The 15467-nt window shown below is 45.6% G+C and overlaps 1 protein-coding gene across 4 annotated transcripts in view; it reads right to left on the reverse strand.

The window, feature by feature from the left end:
* The window catches only part of atp13a2 (ATPase cation transporting 13A2), a 144739-nt gene that overhangs the window by 86305 nt on the left and 42967 nt on the right, over positions 1-15467 (reverse strand). For all 4 annotated transcript variants that reach the window (XM_038773148.1, XM_038773145.1, XM_038773149.1 and 1 more), the window contains 3 exons: positions 4306-4379; positions 2150-2317; positions 1369-1427 (listed from right to left, as the gene is read on the reverse strand). In XM_038773148.1, the coding sequence (XP_038629076.1) occupies positions 1369-1427; positions 2150-2317; positions 4306-4379 (301 nt within the window). The remainder of the gene's footprint in view (positions 1-1368; positions 1428-2149; positions 2318-4305; positions 4380-15467) is intronic.

Consider the following 15467-nt stretch of genomic DNA (forward strand, 5'->3'; position numbering starts at 1 on the left):
GATGCAATCGGGTAAGGCCCCGGGACCGGATGGATACCCAGTGGAGTTTTATAAAAGGTTTTCTGGGTTACTGGGGCCACTGCTGGTTAAGGCCTTTAATGAGACTAAGGAAGTGGGAGTGCTCCCCCCAACGCTATCACAGGCATTGATCTCTCGCATCTTGAAACGGGATAAGGACCCAGAGAGTTGTGGATCATACAGGTTGATCTCCCTTTTGATCGTAGACGCTAAATTGCTGGCAAAGATCCTCGCCAAACATATAGAGGACTGTGTCCCGGAGGTAGTCGGGGAGGACCAGACAGTATTTGTGAAAGGTAGGCACCTGACGTCCAACATTAGACGGCTCTTAAATGTTATAATGATGCCAGCGGAGGGGCGCACGGTTGAGGTGGTAGTAGCCATGGATGCAGAAAAGGCCTTTGACTTGGTGAAGTGGAAGTACCAATGGGATATTCTAGGCAGGTTTGGGTTTGGGCAGGGATTTGTGGATTCGGTCCGGTTGTTATATCAGGCTCCGGTGGCAATGTAAGAGCCAACCGGGTCCGGTCAGAATATTTTAGTCTTTGTAGGGGGATAAGACAGGGATGCTCACTCTCCCCACTACTGTTTGCCCTGGCCAGAGAGCCCTTGGTCATCAAATGTCTGGCGTCGATAGTGAGAGGGGGGGTTGGAGCATAGGGTCTCGCTCTATGTGAATGTTTTACTTCTTATATTACAGACCCGTTGGGGGGGGGGGCAGGAATCATGGAGACACTGGAAGACTTTGGGCAGTTTTCAGGCTACAAACTAAATATGGGAAAAAGCGAGGTGCTTGCGATTCTGGGACGGGGGAGGAAAAGAGACTGAGGCGACATATTGGCCGTTACCTCCCTGGTGGCCCGGAGACAGGTTTTGCTGGGATGGAGGGACTTGGAGCCTCCAAAGTCAGGAGTGTGGGTCAGTGACATGGCAGGGTTTCTCAGGCTGGAACAGATTAAGTTCGCCTTGAGAGGTTAATTTCAGGGGTTTGCCAGGAGGTGGCAGCCGTTCATCGACTTCTTCAAGGAAAATTGAACTTCAGCAGCAAAGGGGGTGGGGGAAATGGGAGGCATGGTAGTGTAAGACAAGGGCAGGATACTTTGTATACAGGTAATTAGGAAGCAGGGCGGGGTAGTAGGGGATGTTATTTTTATGTTTTTTGCGTGTGTTGGCCCGCTCGGTTGTTTAAGAAATGTTAAATTGTTATAACTGTGAAAATTCCAAATGCTTCAATAAAATATTTTCTTAAAAAAAAAATCCAATAAACACTAGATTAAAGCTGCCATTTGTTCAGGGCAGTTTTAATCATTCCACTTGCACAGTAATTCTGGTCATCGTAAAATAACTAACCAGTCATCCTCTACCTCTTCTGTCCAAACCTTGGCTACGAACTGCTGGTTAAATGAATCCTGCAAGAGACCAGTTTAAGCAAAAAGCTGCAGTCAATCTGATCGTTACATATTTCTTCAAATGTAATTTTTTGAAACCAACAATTGAAGTAAATCAAAGAAACATCTTAAAACTAACTATTATAAGGATTTTGTATGATTAAAATACATAATCTTCAGAAATCTATACAAACAAAAAATATTAGAAGAACAAAAAATATTTACTAGCTACTCCTTAATCTTTAAAGCGGCACGTTCGGTATACAACCTAAAAGAGAACTGTGGCAACATGACCCTCCTTTAAGAAGCTCACTCACTCAAATGAGCATATTTACAGGCAAGTATCTACTTATAGTAAAATGACTCATCATTACAAGTCAGGTGTGTGTTGTTAAACAGGAGGTCACAACATGAAATAGAAAGCAAGGATGAGGTCTGGAAACTTTCTACATTGCTTTCACCATCCTATCTTCCATCTAAATCCAATAAAAATCAATCCTGTAGGAGGACAATGTCAAGACTTCATTAGTGTTGATAACAGGTCAACCATTTACATGAGAGCGAGAGAGAGACAATCAGCTACAATATCATAGAAAGCACAGTTCAACAAGTAATTGAACAATTGGTGGTTAGCTGCCTTGACAGACATTTAGGGCTAAAAATCACAACAGCAGCCTCAGGAAAGCTAACGCATCTTCAACAATGTCAGCTATATTCCATGTTAAAAGCTTGTTATTACTTACCTTGATTACAACCCAATCAGACTGGCGCAGGTGGCAGGGATGGCACTTGGCAAGCACTTCCAGAATTGGCTTCCAGTGAAAGATTACCCACAGTATTCCCACCGTCAGCACAGTAAGAATATGGCAGAGAATTACCCGCCACTGCACTCGCTGGTATCCAGTCACCTCCTGCACAGACAGTGTGTCAGTATTAGTACCAAGTTATTCATATTACAGCAAAAACCCTAGGACTCCAGTTAATTAGCTGTGCCACTCAGTATCTATTAGGGCCATTTGCAAAGACATGATATAATTTGGCACATTTAACATCGAACATTTGAAAATCCTAATGATACATCGCTTAACAGGGAAATAAAGCACAGGGGTACTTTTCTTTTCAAAGCACTTGCTGCAGCTCAGCTGGTTTTATCACTTCACGAACTTAAACACACACACACAGTTCAAAAGCAACCCTGATCATATGCTCACACAGTCAGATACAGGTGCACAACTAAGAGGGGCTGGAAGGGCAACATTAAAAAAAGATTATATGTCTTCCCAAGAGAGAATTAAATACAGTCAACATTTTAAAACAAATATGCTACCAATATTTGATTCACTTCACGGGATAGCAAGAAACAACCAAAGGCACTGGATACTACTTGGATACTACAACGGCTATGGGTCCTGACAATATTATGGCAACAGTACTGAATACTCTTCTAGTACAGCTACAACATTGGTGTCTACCTAGCTATTTGGAAAATTGTCCCAAGTATGTCCTGTACACAAGAAGCAGGACAAATCCAACCCAGCCAATTATCACCCCCTACTCTCGATCATCAATAAAGTGATGGAAGGGGTCATCAATAATACTATCAAGGGGCACTTACCGAGCAATAATCTTCTCAATGATGCTTAGTTTGGGTTCCACCAGGGTCACTCAGCTCATGACCTCATTACAGCCTTGGTTCAAACAAGGACAAAATAGCTGAACTCCAGAGGCAAGGTGAGAGTTACTGTCTTTGACATCAAGGCAACAGTTGACTGAGTGACATTAAGGAATTCTAGCAAAATTGAGAATCAGGAGAAAACTCTTCACTAGTTGTAGTCATATCTTAAAATCCCTACAGTGCCGAAGGAGGCCATTCAGCCCTGCACCGATGCACTCCGCCTTATACCTGTAATCCTGTAACCTAACACTAAGGGGTAATTTATCATGGCCAATCCATTTAACCTGCACATCTTTGGACTGTAGGAGGAAACCGGAGCACCCGGAGGAAACCCACGCAGACATAGAATGTACAAACTCCACACAGACAGTCACCCAAAGCTAGAATTGAATCCGGGCCCCTGGCGCTGTGAGGCAGCAGTGTGTCACCATGCCGCTATAAGCGCAAATAGCACAATATCAAGCATAAAGGCGGATGGCTGTGGTTGTTGGAGGTTAATCATCTCAGTCCTAGAACATCATTGCAGGAGTTCCTCAGGGGTGGCACAATGGTTAGCACTGCTGCCTCACAGTGCCGGAGACCCAGGTTTGATTCCAGCCTTGGTTGGCTGTCTGTGAAGAATTTGCACATTCTCCCCATGTCTGCCTGAGTTTCCCCTGGGTTACAGTTACCGGTTACCTCCCACAGTCCAAATATGTGCAGGTTAGGTGGACTAGTCATTCTAAAATTGCCCCTTTGTGTCCAAAGATGTGGTTAGTTGGGGTTACGGAATAGGGCAGGGGACTGGGCTTAGAGAGGGTGCTCTTTATCACCCCCATCTACAAGATGCACTGTGGGAACTCACCAGGCTCCTTAAATAGCACCTTCCAAACCCACAACCACTACCAACCAGAAGGACAGAGCAGCCGTAACATGGAAACACCAACACATGGAAGTTCCCCGACAAGTCACTCACCATTCTGACTTGGAAATATATCACCGTTCCTTCACTGTTGCATGGTCAAAATCCTGAAACTGCCTCGCTAAAAACACTGTGGATGTACTTACATGATATGGACTATAGCGGCTCCAAGAAGGCAACTCACCACCACCTTCTCAAGGTCAATTAGGGATGGACAATAAACACTGGCCTAGCTAGCAAAGCTTACATCCGATGAATGAATTTTAAAAATTGAATACCGGACACTCAATTTAATTCTTCTTAGCCTCACCACAATACATTACCATAGAGATGATGGCTCCGGTGTGCCGGACTGTACCATAACAGGACGGCTGGTCCTTCAGCAGCTTACTGCTATCTGTGAAAGAAAAGAAAACTATTTCAGTCCATTATTTATATCAGCACATACTGAGCTGTTCCAGGATGATGATTATAGAGGACCCACAATAAAACTTAATTTTCAAACAGATTTCTTTTCTTCAATGCCAACATTGTTGCAGTCACTAGGATTCCAGTAAAGTCTAACTTTAAGTGTGACATTTTTGCACTTTGTTCAATTGAATGTGAACACTTGGTTCAGTCTTTGCAAACCTGAGCTGTGTCTGGGGAGTGTATTGTGAGTGGCATAAAACTAGTGAACTGTAGTTGGTGGTTGGATTTCTGTCACTTGTGGTTACTAGCATTTGGAGCATTCTAAGGGATGAAAGAGTTTCACAGAACAAATGAATTGGCTTGAATGTAAATCTTCCACATCAGGGGTGCCAAAGTTGTCCATTGTTATGGGTCACACAGATATATCATGGTATCTTGGGGGCTGCATACAAGGTTTAAATCTATGATCAAATGAATGTCTATACCTTTGTTGATACTAACAGACTTTGGTACTGTGATTCCGGATTTAACACCAACGAGACAACTAAGAACAACTATTTCCAAATCTCCAGTCCTACACAATTCAAACATAGCAAATATATCATAATGTGAACACTAGTATCCTACAGTATACTAGTACAAACACATTAAACAAGCCAGGGAAGAGCTCAGATGCTAGCCTGTGGATGGTTGACCTGACAATGATGAAAACCTTAACATAGTAAAGCACATGACAGAGGCATGGTGAAGAATAGATGGCAAGAGAAAAAAAATAAGAGTTACTAAGTGGACAAAGATATAGATTTACAGTCCGTCTTAAGAATGAAATGAAATGAAAATCACTTATTGTCACAAGTAGGCCTCAAATGAAGTTACTGTGAAAAGCCCCTAGTCCCCACATTCCGGCGCCTGTTCGGGGAGGCTGGTACGGGAATTGAACCTTGCTGCTGGCCTGCTTTCAAAGCCAGCGATTTAGCCATGTGCTAAACCAGCCCCATGGATGGGATACAGAGAAGCAGGGGTTTGGGGGAGGAAATACCAGACTGTAGTACTAAAGTAGCTGAAGGCATGACCACCTTTGATTGGGCAAAAGAAGAGAAAGATTGTGAGGACAAGAAAAAGGCCAGAATCATAGGAACAGGCAGCTTCAGGGTGGGCTCTATCACAGTCACAAAGAATCCATTAGCTCTTACCCTTTGGCATTAGAGATGCAGATGGAAGGGAGAAAAGAATGAGATTTACAGAGTTCGGGTGAAAAGCGGTTGGGGTTATTTTTACCCAGCAGCGTAATGATAGAATAGTGTCTGATTATGATGGCAGACACCAATGGTGTGTTGAGCTTCCTATAGTCGCGTCATGTCCAACATGGAATGCTCAAGTCAGTTTTGTGACATTCTTGTGCCCCTGTATTTGAGGGAGCAGGAATAGGGAGCATACCAAGAGTTGTGAAAGGAATTGCAGACTCTGAATGTTTTGCAGATGAGGGATCAAACAGAGTAATTGTTGTGTAGTCCATACTTCATCCTGAAAATTGTTAACTCTTTATATTGATGAAATAGAATGTAGTGCAGTGCAATGCAGTGGTGACATACCCTTACTACCAAGTCCATCATGTCAAAGCGGTACAGTATTCGATCAGGTTGCACCTCGAAAAAAGTTCAGTTTTGGTAATTGAACCACAGGGAAAAATAAAAGCCTTGGGAGTAGACGAAGGCCATCTGAAGAAGGTTTGAGAACATCAGACTCTTCAGCCTTGAAAAGGAGGTTAATGATCGAAGGGGTAGTGGGGTGCTAAAAATACACCTATTTGGGCAAGAAAGGCCAATTTTCCCTCAAAACACACTCCAAGATTTCTCTCAGAAATATTCCTGCATCTTTGAGAAATTTTACCCATTTGCATATTGGTGATGTCTGTCTACTATGGTTGCTACTTATGTTGCTCTTTTATAACCACAGCGTGTGTTTTAACCCTTACGGTGGACAAATAATCACACAAGTATTTTAGTTGAATCTGAGTTTATTTATTAGATACAAGGTTATTTACTTAAGTAATCCCACGTTCATGCACACTGGGACTCAATAACTCACTTAAACGACCTTAACTTAACTTCCAGGTGATCGGCAGATATAGAGTAGATACGGCCTTATCTGTTTCCTAACTTCTGGCGGCTGGAGTTCTTGTAGGTCGTCTGCTTTCAGTTTTTGTCCTTCGATGGATGTCGCGGGTCCTTGAACTTGGCTGATGTTGGTAGCTGTGCTGCTGTCGGAGATCAGGCGAAAGACCAATCCAAGATAGAAAGAGTGCAGGCCTGCGTTGCCTTTTAACCAGCTTGGGTTTTCCCTGCCCCTTTTCTGGGCGGTCTCTGGGTCGCTGCTGTCAATCAAGTGTGCAGCCATCTAAGATGGCCACCTGCAAAGGACCATGGAAATTATGGCCAACCCAAGACTCAGATACAAGGCCTCTGTATCTAAAACAGTGTTTTTCAAACTTTTTTTCCGGGGACCCATTTTTACCAACCAGCCAACCTTCGGGACCCAATCCGGCCGACCTTCGGGACCCAACCCGGCCGACCTTTGGGACCCAACCCGGCCGACCTTCGGGACCCACTATTTTCTCTTACCTTGTTTATTGCTGACAAAAATGGAGGAAACGGTTTTGGATCCCTTTGGCCCCAATGGTCCATTTGTCCCTTTGGCCCCCGAACTTGAAAAGAAAAGGCTGCGACCATATAAAAAAAATGCGGCCGCACTGCGCATGCGGATGATCATCGGTGCGCATGCGCATGGTTTTGCGCAGGCGTAATGATGATCGCGCACGCATGCTCAATGCAGCCGAATTTGTTTTTAATCTGTTCCTGGCCATTTTGAAGGCCGCTCGCAGTCGGCATTATTAAAAACCAGCTGTTGTGCGCAGATTTGCGCGATCGGGAGCGCCGCGACGGATGGCTCCGCGACCCTACCGACACCTGCCCGTGACCCACCCGTGGGTCCCGCCCCCGAGTTTGACAATGCCTGATCTAAAACACAGGTAACCCGACCGAAACCCCTGCTCGTTTGCATTTTAATGGCCTATTTTCCCAGGACAATAGAACCCCAATCAAGCAACCGGTACAGCCACAGACCGATCGGCGCCACTCCCCTTACTCAGAAAGCACAACTGCCAAGCTCAATGACCGCTAAGAACCAGTCCAGCTACCAAGGCACCCGCCCCTTTATTGGCTGAAATCGAAGAGAGTGATCAGAGCCCTGTCGAACTATTGGGTCCAGGGTTAAGGACCACCCCAAAAAGCGCGAAATCCCAGAGGGAGAAAAGAGGGCGCAGCCATGTGTTCTGTCTCTTTTGGATCTGGCCTCTGCCAACCCAATTGCAGCAGGAACATCCAGCAAAGTTCAAGGCCAACGATCGCTACCTGACGGATGAGCCCAGCAGAGACAGAGCCACTTCCTTCGAACCAGCCAAGTGAAATCCAGATAAAGGCTTTTATTCATTTACACAGTGCCCGTCGCCCTGAAGTTAAATATAGGTTATTGTAGCTGGTAGGTGCAGTTTAACTCGTAGTAGATATTGTATTTGCATGTTGAGATCACTCTTGTGTATGTAAATAAACCATCTTTTGAACTAACTAACTGGTTGTGTGGTCATTTGATCGATATAAGGGAAAGGCTTGTGGTTCACAGAGATAAATAAAAATACCAACAGTATTGGCGATGCTGTTGGGGCAAAAACAGCAACATTACTGGCGACCTCTGATGGGACTCGATTAGAAGTGACTTTGTCACTCCGAGAGAACACACAAATTTTGAATCCAATTGCGAGAAAGAGAAAGAACCACAAGTGCAAGTCCCATATCGAGTGTGTACTAAACCGCATGCGTACCTAACAGGAAGAGTACGGTAAACCCGTTAGAATTGTGTACAACTATCGAGGTATTGTGAGCCGGAAAATAGCTTAAGCCAAACCCGCTGTTCAAATCGCCGCCTTATTCACCTGTCCCAAATTAAAAGTAGAGAGATACGAGAAGTAATGGCCACTAAAGCAATGGAAAGGTTGAAGAATCCACAGGAACCCGAGGTCGCAGTGACCAACAGAGCAGAGCAATGCCCCATATGGAAGGAAGAGTTAAGGAAATACTTAAAAGGGGAATGTCTGCCTCTTTGGTTGAATTTTTGCGTTGAAGATGAGTCAGATCCAGGAAAGATAGGGCAGACTTGGGAGAACCTAAGCGAGGTCCACAAGAAAAATGTAGGGAAAGTCAGAAAGCCGATGGCAATAGTGTCCTGTTTGGCACAGTTGCGAGGCACAGAGGAGGTCATGAAGACGCTCCGTAAGCAGTTAATTGAGAAGGAAGAAAAGAACGAGGGAAACAGTAACGAAAGCGAGAAGATAATTGAGCAACTCCGGGAACAGTTAGCAGCTAAGGATAAGGAAATCAATCCTGTCTAGATCAATCTTGTCTAGTTCACCTTAGTAGCTTCCAGACCCAGTATGATAAAGCCTACCAAGATACACAGCGCGCAGTCCTGGTAAGAGAGGAAACAGAACAACAGGTCGCCCAGCTAACTAGCAAATGCGCAGATTTAAAAGCAGCTTTGAGAGTGCTCCACAACTCCACTAAGGAAGAGAGGCAGAGTACCGTTGAAAATGCTAAATGCCGAAAAGTTACAGTCGCTACCCTCAGTACAGAATGGCTTCAGGTACACTTTCGGGCAGGATTTAGATGAGGAAGATACTCCCAATTGGCAAGAGTTAAACGAAAGCGCCCAAAAATACGTAGAGGACACTGGAAATCAAAATCGAACACCCCACGCCCCAAAAAGAAAAGCATCCACAGCACGGACTGCACAGGCATCACACACCCCCAATCACAATTCGACCACCATGAATCCGGTTACCATACAACGCAGGTCATCAGATCACGAGGAGCCTGATATTGTTTACACCACCCCACTATCCATAATCCAATTAAGAGAAGCTTGCATGAAAATTAGTCCATTCCAGCCCACCGCAGACCAGCACAGCTTCTTTGAGGAGGTGCGCCAACAAAAAGTTATGTACGGCCTTGATGAGAGGGAGGAAGTAAAGCTAATAGGTATGCGCCTTAGCCAGTCCGTAAGATCAGCTTTGCCAGAACACCAAAATGGAGCAGGAGGAACCCTACAGGAAATGAAAACAGCCATATTAGATGACATCGGGTATAACAAAGGAGATCCAGTCGAGGGTTTAAATCACTGCAGGCAAAAGAAGGGAGAACACCCGACCGCGTTTGCTGGTTGTCTATGGATTAATTTCATGGCAGTCTACGGATAATTGAACTGCGCACACCTAAATGAGGACGACACCACTAAATGGTCCTGCACCCTAGTCTCGCATGCCACAAAAGGCTTCTGTAAACTACGACCCCGCAGACCACACATACAATGAGGTTTGCGTACTTAAACGACTTTCTGGAGCGTGGGAACAAACCCTACATCGACAAACAGATCAGGGCGCCATAGAAGCAAACATGCACCTAATTAGGACTAGCCAGGACCCAGCACGGATAAACGAGGGTAGACACGAGGGTCAGCACCCCAGAGCACAGGCACCATGAGGTTGTTACAATTGTGGCCACGTAGGACATTATGCCCACGATTGCAGACAAAACCCCCCCGAACCATCAACGATACCAACAACCAAATCCCCCACCTAGGAACAATGTTAGGCCCATGCATAATGTTAGCGCCCGTTCAGACGACTTGGCGTTCAACTCCCCAGATTGACGGTATTCGGACTCCACAACTTGGGTCTGTGACACACATTGGGACAAATCAGGCAGACTAGCAGTTACAGACACATACAGTTGACCAGACACACGTGGAAACACGACCCACCAGGTACGCGGCACATACTCGTGCGACTCGACCAATGTAGTCTACCTCATGCGCTGCAGGAAAGGATGCCCCGAAGCGTGGTACATTGGCGAGACCATGCAGACACTGCGACAACGAATGAACGGGCACCGTGCGACAACCACCAGGCAGGAATGTTCCCTTCCAGTCGGGGAACACTTCAGCAGTCAAGGGCATTCAGCTGCTGATCTCCGGGTAAGCGTTCTCCAAGGCAGCCTTCAGGACAGGCGACAATGCAGAATTGCCGAGCAAAAACTTATAGCTAAGTTCCGCACGCATGAGTGCGGCCTCAACCGGGATCTTGGATTCATGTCGCATTACATCCACCCCCCACCATCTGGCCTGGACTTGCAAAATTCCACCAACTGTTCTGGCTTGAGACAATTCACACCTCTTTAACCTGTGATTATCCCTCTCTCTGGATCTGTAATGATTTGATTACCTGCAAATGCTCGCATTCCAAGCATTGTCCGGCACCTCTGACTTTGTTTCTGGATCATACCTCTCCATTCACCTGAGGAAGGAGCTGCGCTCTGAAAGCGCGTGTTTGAAACAAACCTGTTGGACTTTAACCTGGTGTTGTAAGACTTCTTACAGCTTTTAAAGGAAAAGGTTCTTTTTTTAGGCACCATCATTACCCACGGGAAGAGAAAAATTGAGCAAAAACGGTTCGAATCCATCGTTAAATTGCCCCTGCCCCAAAATGTCACTGCACTCCGTTCATTCCTAGGTTCAGTAGGATATTGCAGAAATTATATAGATGGGTTTGCCACCAAAGCAGCCCCACTCTCAGAGCTCCTTAAAAAGAATGCCCCATGGGAATGGCTTCCGCAGCACACAGACGCCATTGATGATTTACCCCCTAGGCACAGCCCCCGCTTTACAAGTTCCAGACCCAGATTTGCCCTATGCCATAGAAGTCGCAACCACCAACCGAACCCTATCAGCCGTGCTCCTGCAAGAACAACACGATCACTTAGGACCCATTGCCTATGCCACAAAAGTATTAGACCCCGTAGAGCAAGGATTCTCAGCCGGCGAACAGCACTTGCTTGCAGTTTTTTGCGTTCACCTGAAGAAGGAGCCGTGCTCCGAAAGCTCGTGTTTGAAACAAACCTGTTGGACTTTAACCTGGTGTTGTAAGACTTCTTACTGTGCTCACCCCAGTCCAACGCCGGCATCTCCACATCATGGCAGTTTTTTGGGCAGTACAGTACTTTGTGTACATCACAGGCCTCAACCCAGTCACGATCTTGACCGAGCACACCCCCACGCAACTATTACTAGACGGTAGATAAAAGGACAGTTCAGTCAGCCAAATCAGAGCAGCTCGCTGGACACTACTGTTACAAGGCAGGGACATTACGGTAAAACGCACCAAAACCCACACATTTCTGTCTGATAATCTGCAATATGCAGGGACCCCACGAGTGCCAGATCATAGCGGCCCAACACCACACAGGACCCTTTATCCCAAAGTCACTACACCCACGAGCAGGCAGTAAGACACAGAATTCACAAACCACAGGGGATACTAAAAAAATTTATGTAGACGGTTCATCCACGATCGAAAATGGAGTTAGAATTACTGGTTGTGGAATTTACGTGGAAGACGCGCAGGGACGCCCACTAGAAGAGATCTCTTTAATATTGCCCGGCCACCTAGGTTCACAAGCAGCAGAACTCGCAGCCATAGCAGAAAATCCATATAGCATATCACCCCCAATCCAGTGGCATTGTCGAGAGAATGAATCGAACTTGAAAAGCAACCATTAGAAAGATGGTGCAACAGAACAATACCATGTGGGACACAGTCCTCCCATTTGTTCTCATATTTATTCGGAACACCGTTTCCAGTTCCACAGGTTTCACCCCCCTCACTCTCATGACCGACGGCCCATGAAGGGTACTGAATATTTATTAGGCCTCGATCTGGCAAGCCCTACAGTAACCACCCTCACCCACGAAAAAGCAGTCCAACAGGTTGCAGATAACATTAAAGTGGCACAACTCGCTGCAGCTGTCCAATTAGGCGCTAGAAAGAAGCAGAGTAAAGCCTGCTTAGACAAAACCGTCAACCCCGTAGAGTACACAATCGGTCAGCAAGTAATGGTTTCACTTTACAGCCCCTGTTCTTTCCTCTCCTCCAAATTTGCATGTGTTATGAACCAGAACCCCAAAGTGTATTATGGGGTTTACCTGACCCACAACTTTTAATAGATTGTGGTATGGGAAGCACACGGCCCACTCTACAGGTGTGGTACAGCAGAAATCGAAAAGTATTTTTTAAAGCAAAACAATGTTTATTCTATAAACTCAAGTTAACCTTTTTAAAACATACAGTGAACATCTCAGCAACCATCAATTCAAACACAACCCCCAAAGAAAACACTAAGTAATCCTTAACGACTTCCCAAACAACATCCAGAAGACAAAAGAAACACCTTTTTAAAAAAGCACATTAGGTTTACATTCACTACTGAGAACATTTATAATTCTGAATTCACCAAATGATCAAGAGATAGTCTTTTCATGGCAGAGAGAACAGCAGTACACCTGCTTTGTCTGGCTTCAGCTCCAACACAGAAAACAAAACTAAAACACACCCTGCAGCAAACAGCCTAAAACAAAAGTAAAAAGCTGACAGACGGCCCAGCTCCACCCACACTCTGACATCACTGATAAACACCCATTTCGTAAAGGTACATTTCTTAAAACACCCATTTCTTAAAGGTACTCTCACATGACACAGGACTACTGCATTTCCGACAAAGTGAGCCCTCCGTGTACAAGACAAAGTACCCCACCGGTAAAACTGGTTGGTTCCACATCAACCAACTCAAAAGTCTACAGTTCACAATGTAGCCACTCCCAACACATCTCTCTGGCAATAGGAGATGATTACGCCCCACCCATCGGCAACCTAGTCCGACCCCTACGCCAACCCTCCCCCAGCCGTGACGGCATTTATCCCTGGTCTACGCCCACAGACCGGTTTCACCTTGCACTTGACTCCAACGACAGCGAGAGTCTCCTGGATTTGATTACTATCCCTGAACACTGGTGCGATCTCTCTGCCACCAGTCACCCCAGCCCCCGGAACCTGGACTTCGATATCTTTGACCACCTATATGCCCTCTCCGAGCCACTGCCTCATCCACCACCCGACCACAGTAACTTGTCCTCCAATCCCACCACCCCTACGCCTCACGGCAAACAAGCCCCTCTTTGGCACCGCGTCAACTCTTGCAGACTGGTACGGCACGATAATTCGGACCATCCGACAGCCCACGCGGCCAAGGCAAAGAAACGGCAGACACGAGTCTGGCAACCGGGAGATGGTGATGATTCAGATACGGAGTCTCATTTCAGTAATGCTTTTTCAACACTGTTTGGTTCAGAACCCCGAGGTGTCCAGATGATGAGAAAGAGACATCGCCTAAGTATTAAGGTGTCCAACGTTCTAATGCAGCCTGCCTGCCTTTTTCCTTCTTCTTCTTCTACCACATGGTTTTAATTCATGTCGCCCGACACAAAATAACTCTTCTGATTCGAGGGTAAGATGCCCAATGTCAGTTAAAGGCACACGTTTGTTGGGAAACAGATCACTGTTCTCCCAGTCTTTATGATAGGTTTCCACATGACCACCCATTCTTCTCCCGCGGAGGCCCACACGCACCTCATGTTCCCTTCACGTCATACGCTCTGGAATGGTTCTCTACACTCTGCGTTGCCTTTGGCAGGCCTTAGTTTCACCTTCTCTACTCTCTCTTTGGATGTGGTATAAAGAATGTATTTTGCCACGTTCCGTACGCTCACCCATTCTTTCCTTTACCTCCCGCAACCCCCTGGTCGTTCCCCACATGCTATTTACACGTACGACACAATTGGTTCCTGATCACTGCTGCTATACACGCTGCTACACGCTAACTACCTCTGAGCCCTGGGACGAAACGCTATAAAACTGGCCACCCTGAAATTCGGCTGGTTAAGATAAGCCTCAACCACCACTGGTTGCAAGTAAAGAAAAGACTGGTCAAAGTAATTGTCCAACCACTTCCCGCATCGACCACAAGCTGCGAGAGTCTCTGTACTTTAAGAATTTGCATTTCTTGTCTCTCCAAAATGGTATTTATTTTTTTTTAAATGAGCGAGTCACACATGGTGACAATCATAACAGGTAATTGAAGTAAGGAAAGACTAATAAAACTAGGTATTAACCAAAGATAATAACAGATACTATGCTTACATCCCCAGGATTGCATGGAAAACAGACAACACAGGATGAAGCAAGGACTGCTGACATGCGTTTGGATCATCGCTGGACTTCTGCAACTGCGCGCGCAATGAACCTTTGTTACAAACCCCACACCAGCCCGGACACTACACCACACAAAGACAGACATTGAAACCCCCACCTGGCGCGAAAACATTGCCAAATAGAACCCCTTTTCATACATAGTAGAGGTCCTTCTAGTAATTGCAATAATCTACAGTGTCATTCAGACACTCCGACTCCATAAATGCCGAACAAAAGCCTCCCGCCCCCCGCCGATATATACAGTCCGATCCCCCTTCTTTGGAATTCAACAAAATTGAACTTGTGTAACAATCGCTGCTAAAAATAAACCATGTACCTCTTTACCTTTATTAGGATTAAGTAGAAATGTGATGCTGCTGTTTTAAATTTGTACTGTATATTAGTTCTTTGATATTTACCAGCAGCATGAGAGTAGCTTAGATAGCGTTGCTAGAGATCAACTGTGCGTCTAAATTAAATGTTTTATAGTGACCTAAATTATAGTAACCGTTAGAGATGAATTAATTTATGAATGTATTAATGGAATATTCAGTAAATGTCCCAAACCATAAGATAGAGTAGAGTAGAACCTTGCCTTGACCACGGGTGACCGGACACCAAGGATGAACAGGGATCAATAGGTTGCTCCACCACGCTTCGCGTTCAAGAACGAAAGGACGGAATGTAGCCAAAGGATCATGGGAATTATGGCCAACCCAGGACTCAGACAGATACACGGCCTATGTGTATCTGAAACACAGGTAACCAGACCTGACCAAAACCCACACTCGTTTGTATTTTAATGGCCCATTTTCCCAGGACAATAGAACTCAATCAAGCAACTGGTACAGCCACAGACTGATCGGCGCCACTCCCCTTAATCAA

This window comes from Scyliorhinus canicula, chromosome 16 (assembly GCF_902713615.1).
Source record: "Scyliorhinus canicula chromosome 16, sScyCan1.1, whole genome shotgun sequence".
NCBI lineage: Eukaryota > Metazoa > Chordata > Chondrichthyes > Carcharhiniformes > Scyliorhinidae > Scyliorhinus > Scyliorhinus canicula.